The sequence below is a fragment of the Procambarus clarkii genome, chromosome 62 (genome assembly GCF_040958095.1).
Source record: "Procambarus clarkii isolate CNS0578487 chromosome 62, FALCON_Pclarkii_2.0, whole genome shotgun sequence".
Lineage (NCBI taxonomy): Eukaryota > Metazoa > Arthropoda > Malacostraca > Decapoda > Cambaridae > Procambarus > Procambarus clarkii.
Window position 1 is genome coordinate 25631889 of NC_091211.1, and position 15827 is coordinate 25647715.

The 15827-nt window shown below is 38.5% G+C and overlaps 1 protein-coding gene across 1 annotated transcript; it reads right to left on the bottom strand.

The window, feature by feature from the left end:
* Positions 1 to 2204: 2204 nt before the first annotated feature.
* LOC123766554 (probable acyl-CoA dehydrogenase 6) lies at positions 2205 to 15593 on the bottom strand. The gene is made up of 8 exons (XM_045755803.2): positions 15409 to 15593; positions 13867 to 13987; positions 11956 to 12085; positions 10698 to 10972; positions 8716 to 8855; positions 5995 to 6190; positions 3371 to 3498; positions 2205 to 2503 (listed from the first exon to the last, which is right to left on the bottom strand). The coding sequence occupies exons 1-8, from the start codon at positions 15559 to 15561 to the stop codon at positions 2378 to 2380; spliced, it is 1269 nt and encodes a 422-aa protein (XP_045611759.2). The 5' UTR covers positions 15562 to 15593; the 3' UTR covers positions 2205 to 2377.
* Between the last annotated feature and the right edge of the window lie 234 nt (positions 15594 to 15827).

Genomic DNA, 15827 nt, shown 5'->3' on the forward strand with positions numbered 1-15827 from the left:
GGGGTTTGGGCAAAATATGACCCATCGCCGTTTTCAATAATTAGCATATTTTCGGTATAAAAAGTCGTAATTTGAAACTGAAAATAGGGGCAGAGAGTCAGAATTCGGCTCAAAAATCTCGCTCAGGAGTCAAATTTCCGACATTTCAGACATTTTAAAAACTGCAGGGGGGTTTGGGCAAAATGTGACCCATCGCCGTTTTCAGTAATTGGCATATTTTCGGTATGAAACGTCGTAATTTGAAACTGAAAATAGGTGTAGAGAGTCAGAATTCGGCTCAAAAATCACGCTCAGGAGTCAAATTTCCGATATTTCAGACATTTTGAAAACTGCAGGGGGGTTTGGGCAAAATATGACCCATTGCCGTTTTCAGTAATTGGCATATTTTCGGTATAAAAAGTCGTAATTTGAAACTGAAAATAGATGCAGAGAGTTAGAATTCGGATAAAACATCACCCTCAGGAGTCAAATTTCCGACATTTCAGACATTTTGAAAACTGCAGGGGGGTTTGGGCAAAATATGACCCATCGCCGTTTACAGTAATTGGCATATTTTCGGTATGAAACGTCGTAATTTGAAACTGAAAATAGGTGCAGAGAGTCAGAATTCGGCTCAAAAATCTCGCTCAGGAGTCAAATTTTCGACATTTCAGACATTTTAAAAACTGCAGGGGGGTTTGGACAAAATATGACCCATCGCCGTTTTCAGTAATTGGCATATTTTCGGTATAAAAAGTCGTAATTTGAAACTGAAAATAGATGCAGAGAGTCAGAATTCGGCTCAAAAATCACGCTCAGGAGTCAAATTTCCGACATTTCAGATATCTTGAAAACTGCAGGGGGGTTTGGGCAAAATATGACCCATCGCCGTTTTCAGTAATTGGCATATTTTCGGTATAAAGGGTCCTAATTTGAAAATGAAAATAGGTGCAGAGAGTCAGAATTCGGCTCAAAAATCATGCTCTGGAGTCAAATTTCCCATATTTCAGATATTTTGAAAACTGCAGGGGGGTTTGGGCAAAATATGACCCATCGCCGTTTTCAATAATTAGCATATTTTCGGTATAAAAAGTCGTAATTTGAAACTGAAAATAGGGGCAGAGAGTCAGAATTCGGCTCAAAAATCACGCTCAGGAGTCAAATTTCCGACATTTCAGACATTTTAAAAACTGCAGGGGGGTTTGGGCAAAATGTGACCCATCGCCGTTTTCAGTAATTGGCATATTTTCGGTATGAAACGTCGTAATTTGAAACTGAAAATAGGTGCAGAGAGTCAGAATTCGGCTCAAAAATCACGCTCAGGAGTCAAATTTCCGATATTTCAGACATTTTGAAAACTGCAGGGGGGTTTGGGCAAAATATGACCCATTGCCGTTTTCAGTAATTGGCATATTTTCGGTATAAAAAGTCGTAATTTGAAACTGAAAATAGATGCAGAGAGTCAGAATTCGGATAAAAAATCACCCTCAGGAGTCAAATTTCCGACATTTCAGACATTTTGAAAACTGCAGGGGGGGTTTGGGCAAAATATGACCCATCGCCGTTTACAGTAATTGGCATATTTTCGGTATGAAACGTCGTAATTTGAAACTGAACATAGGTGCAGAGAGTCAGAATTCGGCTCAAAAATCTCGCTCAGGAGTCAAATTTTCGACATTTCAGACATTTTAAAAACTGCAGGGGGGTTTGGGCAAAATATGACCCATCGCCGTTTTCAGTAATTGGCATATTTTCGGTATAAAAACTCGTAATTTCAAACTCTAAATATGTGCTGTGAGCCAGAATTCAGCTTAATGAGAACACTTTTGTTTAATGCTTAATAAAAATTTTCATATTAGGCCATTTATATTTGATTATTCAACAATTTGTTTCGAGTATAGATATTACCAGTATGTTACTTTGGTTACTATGGTTGAACCTTTAAGCTGCACACTAATAAGGAACGAGTTCTCTTATTTAGTTGGATTGCTGACAGTGATAGGTTGAAATATAGGCCTTGGTTATTACATCACTGCTTTGATCAATATTTCTCAAACCAAATGTTAAGAAAATTTATCTAACTAGTAATAACTGCATTTAATCATTAAAATTATGAACATTATATAAAATATATACATTTAGATTGAATATAAAATTATGTAAAGATAATTCAATGGAGAAAAGATGAAATATCATCAAAGTCTTTGCTGTATTAGCCAAACTAGTCTATGCTATATTTTTATTATTATTTCCATAAAATAAAGATGTCTTTAAGGTTCCTAAGATATATGAAAGATATATATATAACTAAATTTAGAATCAGACATGGAAGATGATACAAATGATTAAGTTTTTTCAGGTCGCTCACCCATTTCAAGGAGTTAATAAACATAGTATATTATTTCTTCTTAGGTAACTGAGGGAGTGTGCCCATGAACTTGCAGATGATAGCCAGCATTACTTCATCTGCTCCACCCCCAATTGAAACCAGTCGCATGTCACGGAAGCACCGACTTATTAAAACCTGTCAAGACACAACACTGCTGTTACAATTCAGACATAATCTATTATGGTGCAGCAGCTGTAACAGAATCTGCAGAGCTGATACCTGCTACTCAATACGTCCACACCAAGATACGTCATATCCAATCAGGAAGTTGGTGCAACAAATGTGCATACAGTACAAGGCACATTCTCATATGCATATTCATTGGGCATATAAGAATGTGCTGGACTTGGCACATTACATGCTGCCAAGTCTAGTATCACCCACCTAACACTAAAGTTCTCAAAATCCATTCTCCTTTCCCAACAAAGTGTCCTCTATGCATTAAATATCTCCATCTCCAACACACACAGATCAAGAAAACTACCTATTACACCCTAAACCATGCCTTAAGTGGTATGGCAACTAAGTCATAGTTGCTCTCTCAGCATTGAGGCCCCTCACACCCTAGAGGGGTGCCCCCAATTTAGTTTTTTCCCCCAAAAAAATTTTGTCTGTTTACTGGAGGCCTGAGGAAGCAGATGTGTACCTGTGGGACTTTTAAATCTAACATGGTACCATAAAACATCTCTGACCATGTCACACAGCCTACGGATAATTAGCAACAACATCCCTAGCTATGATGTGCACTTGAAGGCTTAAAGATTGGTTAACTTTGAATGAGAAAGGGTTTAGGGCTGAAGTGCAAGCAAAGTAATGGTGTATTGTTATTTTTAAAGTTTAACATTTTGTTACAAGTTATATTATGGGCCATGAACAGATTTAATCCTTTAGGAATACTGTATTCTGCACTTGGTGACCCTTACACTCCTGAAGGTAACAAGAAAGTGCAATAGTTGTGATGAAATCACTGCAAATTTGCATAATTTTAAATAAAGACATTACCTCATTTGTGTAGCCCATGCCACCCCAGAACTGAAGGCATGAGTCAGACACTTCTCTTGCCAAGCGACCAGCTTTCAGTTTACACATTGAGGCTAATTTTGTCACGTCATCTCCAGCTACATACATATCTGCAAAAATAAGAAGTCTTGATACATGTGGTTTCTTCAACAATATCAGTACTACAAAAAATTAAGCTTATACTGCTGTGAAACATACAGTATCTGAAATAACATTTTGAAGTGGTTTCTCTGCAAAAATGAAGATGAAAATAGACAACACCCACAGCATCCAAGGAATGTAGCCTATATGAAACAGGAGAAGTAAGATGAGTTGTACAGTAAAAACACATTTTTAAATTGGCAAACAAAAATAACGTGCTGAATGAAACAAAATGCCCTTTTCTGGTCGGTCTCGAGAGCTCTTTGAAATTAACTCTGGTACTACCAAGCCTTGCTAAACACACCAGGACTCTAAAACCCATCCATCACCTGCCAGGACAAGATTCTGGCTCTTATAAAGTGAGGGGAAGTTTGGGATCAGAGATCCACCCAAAAAAACAGGAAAATCCAACAGAAAATATACACACAAGAAAACAGTCAAAGTTACTTTAGGTCTCTGCCAGCCTTTCCCAATCATTATGGAACCAGTTGGTCAAAATCCCATATGAAAAGAAGGGAATAGGAAAGAAACGGAGACTAATGGAGGGCCCACTAGAAAAGAGCATTTCATTACCGTTAATACTTAATCTCTGCAAGGGGCTAGCAGTAGAGCCGTCTTACCACATCGGCCCGATGGGCACTTATCCAGAGGGCACACGAGCATAGGGGCCCCACAAGCATATGATATGTTCATTATAGAGGCAGAATGTCTAAATATTTAGGTCTTGTTGCAAGCACACTTATGTAATATAACCATACATCCTGGTGTGAAAGTAAATATTAAATATTTATGTTTTTCCAGGTGAATAACCCTTTCAGCAGAAATAAAACATAATGTTTTGAGTGGAACACAGAAGAGAAAGAGAGCTGCAGAGGAGAAGGAGAAAATAGGAAACTTCCAAAATTAACATCGTGGCTCAATACAGGTGCAACAACAGCCACTCATCCCATTCCTTCAGATATAGCATCCACTTCTGCAATATCAGTCACTAGTACTGTTCCTTCAGGTATAGCATCCACATCAACATCCATTCCTGCTATCAAGCATCCAATTTCAACAGACATACCATCATCACCTGTTGCGGCTACTTGAGACATTTTACAAGAGGAAATACCCAAATCTTTAATGGTAAAGGAGTTTGCAATCCAAGAGACAGATCCAGGGCAATGGAACATTAATGATACTAACCCACTGGATTAGTGGATTTGTAGTGGGCCTTCATCATGTCAGAATCATGATAGCAATCTTTCAAACTCATGCAGAGTGTATAAAACAGCTGGAGTAGAAAATATGAGGACAAGGTATTTATCAAACAATGTGTTCAAATGTGAATCTGCCTTTGCTACATTGAGGTTCAATGACTAGAAGCACAGCAATGTTATTGTAGAACATGAAAATGGAGAACATTGAAAGTGCATTACAGCATATTTGATAAGGCATAAAGAAACTGGAAGTGTAGATTCACTTGAGCAACATCACTCAGAGCAGAAATATTGGCCCAAAATGTTGACATGTGCAGTTTTTGTAATTCTCCTTCTTGCCTCTAGAGGTTTCCACTTCGTGGAGAAAATCAGATTGTTGGGTCAGCAAAAAATGGCAACTATTTAGCTATACTAGAGCTGCTGAGTGAATTTTACCCTTTCTTGGAAAAAACACCTCAAAATGAACCAAAATCCTGAAAAAGGAAATCCGTCATAATTATCTGCAAATATTTGTGAGGAATTTATTGAATTAATGGGATAACACGTTCTTCATACTATTCTTGAAAAAGTAAAAGAGTCAAAGTCCTATTCAATAAGTGTAAGATTCCACTCCAGATCTCTCATACAGATCAACTGACATTAACTGTCTGATACATTAAAGTCTGTGAGCCTGTGGAACGTTTCTTGATGTTCATCCCCATCTTTTCGCATGGAGCAAAGGATCTAACAGACACTGTCATGGATTTTCCTAATGAAAACAAAATTCCACTATGAAACTGCCGTGATCAGTCATACAATAATGCCTCAAATATGTCTGCAGGATACACTGGATTGCAAGCACAGATTCATCAACAAAAGAGTTTGCCAGCTATGTCCCCTATGCTGGACACAGCCTAGGGGGACAAGCGTGTGCCACACAGGACAAGCCTCATTCACTGCCTAAAAGGAAGGTGACTCAAGAGAAGTCAACCCATAAAGGAGGAAACCCACAAGTCTGTGAGAGTTTAAATTAAAACATCTTCATGAGTTAAATGCACTACTGACATGGAAAAGGAGAAAATAGCCAGCACTTTTGAATATACATATATACAATATGTTGGTATGTACTTACAGTACACGTGTCCATATACCATAAGCATTACTGCACTTTATTTCTTATTTTCTCAAGAAAATTCATGTGAATGTTACAGTTTTCTTTCAACAACTTTACATACTGCACAATTGTAAAATGAAATCTAAATTATCATAGTTCACATTACCTACCAGTTGCTCGATAAATCAAGGCCCTCAAACATTCAATTTCTGTTTCCAGCTCGGCAAGGCGGAAGTGAATATACTGGTTATTCAGCAGTGGCTGACCGAAGGCTTTACGCTCCCTTGTGTACTCAATGGTGCTCTGAACGCAATGGGTCATCGGTGAAAGAGTCAGCGCAGCTCCAGCCAAACGCTCCTCTTGAAACTTTGGGGAGAGAGATATTTTAAAACTATTACAAAATATGAAACCAGCATTAAATGTAATGAAATGCCAATTTCTGGGTGAGCCCCAGTGGTGGTTCACCACTGGGCTCTTACCTAGTACAAAGTTAACTAGCATATCCAATGTGTATTTTATCTACTAGGTGCCATCAATCACAGAATTCTCAGGCCACTCAGGCCTTGTTCACTTGGATTATGTTACCACACCTTTTATTTTTATGTCAAATTTTAGTGACAGTATGTAAGACATCTATTTGCAACAATTCCTTGACTAATTCCTGTGCCGTTGCGTGTTAAGTTGAAAAATTCAATTATTGCATAATTTTATTTTGCTTGACATCGGTTTAGCATGCCGCATAACATAAATGATCATTTTGTCTTGCCTTGTCTAAAATCTAGCGCATGGTGGCAGCTATAATCCTAATTTTAAAATAAATTTTCATGCCTAGCACAAAGTAAAAATTTTCAGTGTTTTGAGGAAGGATTGTTAAATTTTAGCCTAATATTATGCTAATTTTGCTTGATATTTTTTGTGGCAAACTTGATTTGAGGTCCAGTCCCTATTTCCTTAAATTTAATAATTCAGTGTTGGCAGTTTGACAAACTTTATTTGTGTGCTTAGGCACCAATTCTTATGCTGGTGGCAGCATCATATTAGTCTCCACATTTATTTATCATTATTGTCCAATGTTTGGTTATCTATGCTAGACCTTGTAACCAACACTGTTGATACTATTGAGATGTGAACAACTTGTGTGGTATTTTATGTTGTCATATGCAGGTCCTGTGTTGTGAGGACTTGTACATTTTGGTTCTCATGCATGTTCAGATTTTTATGTTTAACAGTGGTGATATATGTTATTTTGTCCATGAGTTCACCTTATAATGTGTCCCAATTACGTGTCCATGCCATTAGTATCTACATCTTTTTCCCTGTCTGGGATATGAATATCTCATCCACTCAGGTGTCCAGTGCACATTTTTCAAGTTTTTCTCCCAGGAGCAATAATACTGATACCGTAGGCGAGTCAGGTGAAACGAATTCGTGGAGCCGGTCATCCCTAAATACTTCCAATACCTCATTTCTCTCAATTGATCCTGACAGTGATTTACCTGAGGGAGATAGGCAAAGTGAACTTGATGAATTAACTGAAGCCATAGCAGATATTGCACTGGCAGGGGGTATTCACCTTGCCCGAAATGCTGTGCGTATTAGTGGCTTCAGGCATTGTATGTACTAGCTCTATCTATAATCTAACATTATGTTTGTAACTCATTTTCAATGTATGTACTTTAATCAGAATAAACATCTTATTTTATCTTAGTACAGTTGTAGGAGCACCACCACACCACTGCTCAGTACAAAGAGATAGAATTCAAGCCATTAACTTACAAGGATCAGTAATTACATCAAGGATTACATTAAGATGAAATCTTGGAAAGGAAGATGGAGAGAAGATGAAACTGAACCTCGTAGAGGCAAAACGTCTAAATAAATGCAGGAATGAAAAAGAAATCAATTCATTTTTCTACAAGGTGATAGGGGTAGGCAAGCCTATGCAATGGTATAAAAAGGCAAACCAAAAAAATCACTAGAGAAAGGGGAAGTAAAGAACAAGGGGAGAGGGAACATGTTCCTGAAAATTGTGTACACCAACATAGATGGAGTGTGATTAAAAATACTGAAGCAACGTGATGTAATACAGCTGCAGATGCCAGACATTGTTGCACTCACGGAGACGAAACTCGATGATGATATTTTACATGAGGTCATATTCCCAATGGGCTACCCAGCTTGGAGACAGGACAGAAAAATTAGGAAAGGTGGTGGCGTTGCTGTGGTGGTGAAAGAATACCTAAAGGTAAATGAAATAATAATTGCCAATTTACAAGAAGTTGACTAACAGCATTGGAAATCTGTAATTAGAACGATAAACTGATAATCACTAATGCATTCAGTCCCCTGTCATGCAATACATGGATAAATAAAGAGTTGAATAATTGAATAATAAATGAGAGGGCCTCGTAACATTCATGAGAAATATTATAACAAGAGTGGATAAAGATAGATCATAACTGCCAGTAATCGGTGACGTCAACTTGAAATCCATCGACTGGGATGCCTATAAAGTTAGAACAGAGGACTTTTAGACCTTTAGGTTCATAAACCTCATCCTGGAGACATTCGTTTATCAACACGTTAAACAAGCTACGAGGATGAGGGAAGGGGATGTTCCCTCCATGCTGGATTTGATATTCACCGAGAAAGAGGAAGAGATATTTGACATTCAGTGCCTTCCCCATTTGTACTTTTGTTTTGCATTTTATTTCTCAGAAGAAAAATTTTACATTCTAAGGAGAATTTTTTTTTTTTTTAGATTTGTACATGGGAGAAGAAAGTTGAAAATGTTTTACAATTGAGTTGGTAAATTTCTTGTTAATCAAAACAGCTTCCAATGATACACAAAAGCATAATTACCACAGGCACATGCAAATCTCAGCACTAACCTGCAGCATCTGATATGTAAAACCCATTCCTTCGTCTCCAACCAAGTTTTTGGCAGGTACTCTAACATTATCCAAGAAAATTTGTGCGGTGTCCGACGACAGCATTCCAAGTTTGTCAATTTTCTTTGTCAGATGAATACCTTAAAATGCAAACAAAAATTATCAATAAATTTCATATTTAGAAGACTTGTCTATGTTTTTGAAGATCCTTATTAGTAATTACCACATGTTAATTTTATACAAATTATTAACTTTTTCTGGCATAGATTTGATAAGCATGTTAAAGTTTGTTCTTTCTGTCCTGAACTTCAAATTGCCAGAATAATGGGCCTCAAGCTACCATTAATGATTCTTTACAGTCACCTCTGTAAATCTATGAATTGAGATTTCATTAAATTAAATATATTAGTGTACAAAAAAAAAACACTGAATGCAATTTCTGGTTGAGCCTTGGTGGCTCCCTGAAGCTACACTGCTGATACAGTGCCAAACTACTAGATGCCATCAGTCGCAGAGTTCTTTTAGTCTAACCAGGGACCACAAGCCAGAACCTAGCCCCTCTAAAGAGGTGCAGAGAGCAGTGACACTATGATCAAATTGTCAGTGAATTTTAATCATGCCTGGTACCCCTTGGAAAGCACCCACAAAGTCAGTGAGATAAAACATACCACTGGTGGTTATTAGGAAATATTGATGCATCAAACTCGCCAAAAGAAGTCCCCCAACAATGGAAACAAATGATCAAATAGTTATGAAACTAGAGTATGCTTGTTCGCCCCTCGTTTAGGGAGGAGGAGCGAGACAGACTGGGTCAGCTGGCTACTCTGCCCTCAGTTCTGTGATGATGGAAAAACCACCCTAACTCCCTGGGAAAGGGAGGGTGTCAGGGAGCCATCGGAGCTCATCCAGAAATTGGTACAGTAGCGCCTCGATTAATGAATTTAATCCGTTCCCGCACCAAGCTCGTCACGTGGAAAACTCGTCTTGCGAAACAACAACAACACTGTCGTCAGAGGTGTCCAAGAACCCGGGGGGAACGCTCATTAATCGAGCAAAAGCTCATCAGTCAAGACAAATTTTCTGCGAGTGGCTTGCTCATTACTCAAAATGCTCGTTACTGGAGTCACTCGTCACGCGAGGTTCCACTGTATTTCACTACAGTCACCTCTTCTTGCTCAGAAGAGAACCACAAGTGGGTCACCAAGAAACAAGCCACTTGATTACCACAGAGAAAGCAATAACATGCATCAGAAACCCAGATGCAAACACTGGAGGAGAAGGCAGAACAGCAAGGTACACTACCAGACCCATCTTTTGAAAGAAGCAAGAACATGGAAAAACATTCGGGTTCAGACGCCAAACAAACAGCACTGGAAACCAGGGCTGGACCAGCCACCAGACATGAATAAATTTACATAAAGGTTTTCATTGTGCCACTGCTCCCTGCACCTTTCTGAGAGGACCAGGTTCTGGCTTGTGGTCCCCGGAAGACCAATATGAATACGGCACTGATACAGTATGGCACTGGATCAGTGTAGTAGCTTCAGGAACCCACAAGGGGCTCTCCTCAGAATAAGCATTGTAATAACATCAAATAAGCATCTAGCAATTTGAACACCCCCAAATATATCACAGAGTGTCCAACTATGCAACTACACTTGATTTTCATGTTCCTACCACACCAGCAGCTCTTATCCATACATGAAGGGAGGTACAAACACTCCACGCAGACCCCTGTCCATTATAGCCACAAACACATTACAGCCATTTATCATGTGCATATGATTTCTTGACCATTCAGAAAATACAAAATAATTTGACATTATAATATACATTGAAACCTAAAAAAATAGGTTTGATGGAAAAACATTCATAGAATAATAATTTGCTTTTTCAACAAATATTTTCTTGCATTCCCACCCATAAAGTTAATTAGTGGTATATAAATAGTAGGCACAAACACATCATTTCAAAGCATGTACCTGGAGTATCCATAGGCACACAAATAAGGGATTTATTTGTGTGAGCTGGACCCTGGGAAGTGTTTGCCAACAGACACATCCAATCACCCTGCCACGCATTCGTGATCCACATCTTCTGACCATTGATAATAAAATCATCCCCTTGCCGCTTGGCTGTGGTCTGTATGCTGGCCACATCAGAGCCAGCACCGGGTTCACTAACGCCAATACAAGACACCTTATCCCCAGAGATGCTTGGTACTAGGAACTCTTCTTTAAGGTATTGACTACCAAACCTGAAATTAAAGAAGCAAATACTTTATTAAGAATCAAAATAACACAATGTGTCTTATAAACAACAATATTTATTTATAGTTAATTGCAATTTATGTGTATTTTAATTGTATAGTATATTACAGCAGAAACTTAATGACTTGGAAACTGCATCCCTAAGTTATGCCGGAAACATAACATATATAATGAATTATCGAATTCGTTATATCAAATAATGTATCAAATATAATGAAACCCAGTATCGAGTATAACGAAATACCTATTTCTGGTAGAGCTCCAGTAGCTCCTGGGACTCCTGTTGACAGGGGTCCCACAGGGATCCCACATCTACTTTGTCACATCAAGACCAACAGGCCAAAGGACAAAAGATGACACAGCAATCAGAAAGGTGAAAGAGGAACTGACTAACACAGCAAGATGGGAACAAAATTGGAAAATAGTGACCAACATCAACAAGATGAAGATTGTTTGCTCGATAGGCTGCTGGGCCTCTTCATTGGGAACCAGCAGAACTCTACCATGACTCTTGGCTACAACATGTCAAGGCTACTTAACTCCACCGAGCACATAAACAAGAAGGCAGCGCTTGCCAGATTTCTATTAGCTAAACTAATTGTGGGGCTGCTTCAACTAGGTCCCACAACAAGAGGATAGTTAAACACAATTATTTCATCTGCAAAGTGCAATAAGGGACAGGCATAACAGATTTTATGAAGAATTTCGAGCACCAATGCAGGAAAAGTGAGGAGTTAAAACTTTTTAATTGTAACTACTAGGCCTCTGCAGGACTTGCTCATACTTGTCTAAGTATAGCTGGCTATGTAATACTGTATTCTCTTCTAAAAGCAGTATGATTTTCCTCAATACAAAATCCAGAGAAAAAACCTATAGGCCTATTAAAATCTTTTACTCTGCACCAAACAGACCCTGGTGATTTTGAGACCACTTCTAAGTGATTACTTATTCACAAAAGACTGTCCATTACCTGGCTAAAGCAGGAGTTGCCATGTCAGTCTGGACAGCCACAGCCATTGGAATAGCTCCACAGTTGATGGTGCCCATTGTCTCTGACATTGCCACACTGTAACTGTAATCCAGACCAAGTCCACCATATTCTGAAATATATTTTTGGTATTTGAAAAAGTCTTAATGCATTTTACTCTTAGTATGCAATTCTCTCACCAATATGTGCAATGCTTAATTAAAATACAGTACAGTATATAAAACCAGCATTAAATGTATTGAAATGCCAATTTCTGGGTAAGCCCCGAGAGCTCCCTGAAGCTACAATGCTGCTACAGTGCTAAACTACTAGGTGCCATCAGTCACAGAGTTCTTTTAAGCCTACCGGGGACCACAAGCCAGAACCTTTCCCCCCCCCTCAATGGGGAAGGGGTGGGGCCCCCAAAGAGATGAAGTGAGCAGTGGCACTATGATCAAATTGTCAATTAATGTTAACCACTGCACTGTCCCCCCAGGTGGTAATACTAACTCAAATTACCATTTACAATTACAGTATCCTTGCCCATCATGTACAGCCTCGCTATAGCTAGGGATGCAGAGTAGGATGGGGAAAGGATGCATGTGTGTTAGATTACCCAGCTCAGAAATAAGCTCTATACAAACTCAAAGTCTGTTTTCTGAGTAAATGTTCACCACTAATAAATCTGTATATGGTACAGTAATTGGTAATTAATTACCTAAGTTGTTTCACAGGATGAGAGCTATGCTCGTGGTGTCCTGTCTTCCCAGTACTCTTTGTCATATAACACTTCGAAACTACTGATGGTTTTGGCCTCCACCACCTTCTCACTTGGTACTGTACTTAATGCAATTCTACACTACAGGCTTGTATGACAATGCCAAGACTGAAGATAGAAGATCCAGCTACCAGAATAAAAATCTGCCCTAACCCCATCATTCATCAGTATCAAAGGTCATAGACTTTGGAAACTAGTGCTCCTGAGTCAGCAGGAAAGGAACAATGGATTAAGAAAGAACACCCAACTACACTACACTACATTTGTTCATTTGAACACCCAACTACTGAAGATAGCCACTGATCTAACCCTGGCCTCATACTAGACAGGAAAAAGCAAAAGATTTCTATGAGTATGAGAAGTACCCAAACACCATTTTGCAGAGATCTAAATTTGAACAAGAAAGGCTCGAAATGACTGCCCCTTCACAAGCACAGAAGGAACAGAAGACTTAAAGATCAGTGAAGCAGTTTAACTTGGATCCCAATGCCCATATGGAAGAGCTTCATTGGCTGAACCAGGAACCAGAGTGAAGCAGTCTATAGCCAGATAAAGCTATGCTGAATTACAAACTAGGAGTACTTAAGTGATCAAAGCCACAGATGTTGCCTGTGTACCAGATTCAAAGTTAAACAGCTGAAGCACACTTCAGTCAGTATAAATACTGTAGATGACAACAAAACAGTCACCACATATCTAGGAATTGGTTTTTGCATCCCAAATGATGTGAAGCGCAGTCAGGATTTAGTTAGGGTATGGATAGTTAGGAAGCTGTAGTCAGGGTTGGCATTTCTACCTGGGAATAGACAGGGAAGAGTACAAGTTTACTATAATTGATAGTGACTTTCACCTTGAGATCAGAGTCTATGAGTTTTTTGGGTAATTCTTGCTGCTACAACACTTTCTCTCGCGTCTCTCTCACGGACATTTTTGAACCTGCACAGATTGAACAGTTCTGTTAATCTAGTGCCAAGTCTTTATGTCTGATTGGTGCGAACCTTTGTAAAGCAAAGCAGCTCACTGGATCTCAAAGATTTGCAAAATACATATGCTTAGAAATAACAAACAGGTCTCAATAAAAATTTAAGCCATTGTCTACCCATTACCATGTTAGGACGTACTGTACAGGTACTAACCTTCAGGCTTTGTAACTCCCAGGAAGCCGGCCTGCCCTAGCTTCTTAAACACATGATGGGCAGGAAACTGACGTTCTGCCTCCCACTGATCAACATGGGGATTGATCTCTGTGTCAATCAGCTGTTGACATTTAAAAAATTATCAATATGGAAACTGGTACTATAGAACAATCAATATTTCTAACACTTCATAAGCAGCAAAGACTGCAGAAGTGGCCAACGATAATATTGATTACAGTAACAGATAAATGGAAATAGTTATATTTTATCATACCTAATCAAGAAAGGTGTCCCAGGCCATTATATCTTAGCATATGAAATATGGTGTAATATACAATAATGAGTATGGTACCTAAAAAGCTTTTGGCACCTACAGCAGTAAGTAAATAAATAAACAAAAATACCAGGATCTCTTTACACATACGCCAATACCATACTGAAACAAGAATGCTATCTAAAGAGAGAAAACTGTAATAAATCTTTTTTCAGCATACCTATTAATACTTTTACTTAGTTACTTATTTACTTAATTATTTATTTACTTAATTTACTTATTTACTTAATTATTATTTACTTAATACCTGCTTGAAATGCTGTATCAGTGGCTTTGCAATTATGTAACACTCAATCACTAGTGTTATGTATTCTCACAACCCAATGTACCTTCAAATATATAAATAAATAAGTACAAATTAAATAAAATAAAAGTATTTTTTAATGTAATTAGAAAATAAAATAAATTTTTAGTATACACAACTGGTTAGACTAAGCAGTTGTAATATTCAAATAAATCTGAATATACCTGAGAGCCAATCTCTCTCTAGTGACCTCAATAAGGACAGGAAGTCTGCAGTTTACCAAAGGTCCTCCCATTCATCCTTTTGATTTAATCTAGGGATTTTGAAATTCAGCAGTGCTTTGGCATTTATGGCTTCAGTGGGTAGGCAGTTCCATGAATTTAAAACCCTGTGGGTGAAAAAGCATCTCCTGTTTTCTGTCCTATATTGTAGTTTATTGAGCTTGAAACTGTTGCTCCTTGTTTATGTTACATCTGACTTTTTTAAGCAATTGTCTGGATCAATATCCTCTAAATTGTTCAATAGCTTAATGGCCTCCATGAGATCAGCCGTCATGTCTGGTTTGCAATGTCGCTAGTTCTGTAGCTCTCAACCATTCCTGGTACGAGAGGCAACTTAATCCTAGAGTGATTTTTGTCACCTGGTGTTGAACTTTCTCCAAAGCAGATACGTCTTTCTGAGGATAAGGTGTCCTTTCTCAACGTCGGTATAATAATGTTCTGAACAAGATTCTAGGTTTGTGTTTATAAATTTGGCAGAGAGCCTCACTTTGAGTCCATCAGGTGGATTTATTTGCTTTTAATACACTTATAAATATATTGGGCCTTTCCTTCACCTTCATTCAAACATTATGACATTGTAGTAAGTGTTTTTAACGTATGTATTATAATGAAAATATCTGATATCACGGTCAAAATATGTCACGGTCACTAGCCAAGATTACAATGCCACCCCCCTGACTCACTTTCTTCAGCGACCTCTGTAATTCCTTGTGCTCGTTGGTATAAAACTCAGCTCTCGCCTGAGCTTCTTGGCATCTCGAAGTGGCCGTGGCAAAGGTCCTGGAGACTATAGACCTCCAGAAGGTCGGGGCTCTGGCGATGCTGGCGGCGGCCATGCTGGACTCCTGTTGTTGTTTATCTTGGTCAGCTGTGCTCCTCCAGTGTTGCCACCCGCAGGCCTCATAAATACCAGCACCTGCGTGGAAAAATCAAAGGAAATATACCGAAAATTAGAGAATAAATTAAAAAAAATAAACGTGTTATTTAGTGCTTTGAGCGACTTATTATATAACGTAAACAAAATTGTTAGCTCTGAGTTTTTAAGAATACTAACAATGCAACATTAGAAGAACTGGCTTCAGTGCTTTATGATTAGTCGCTT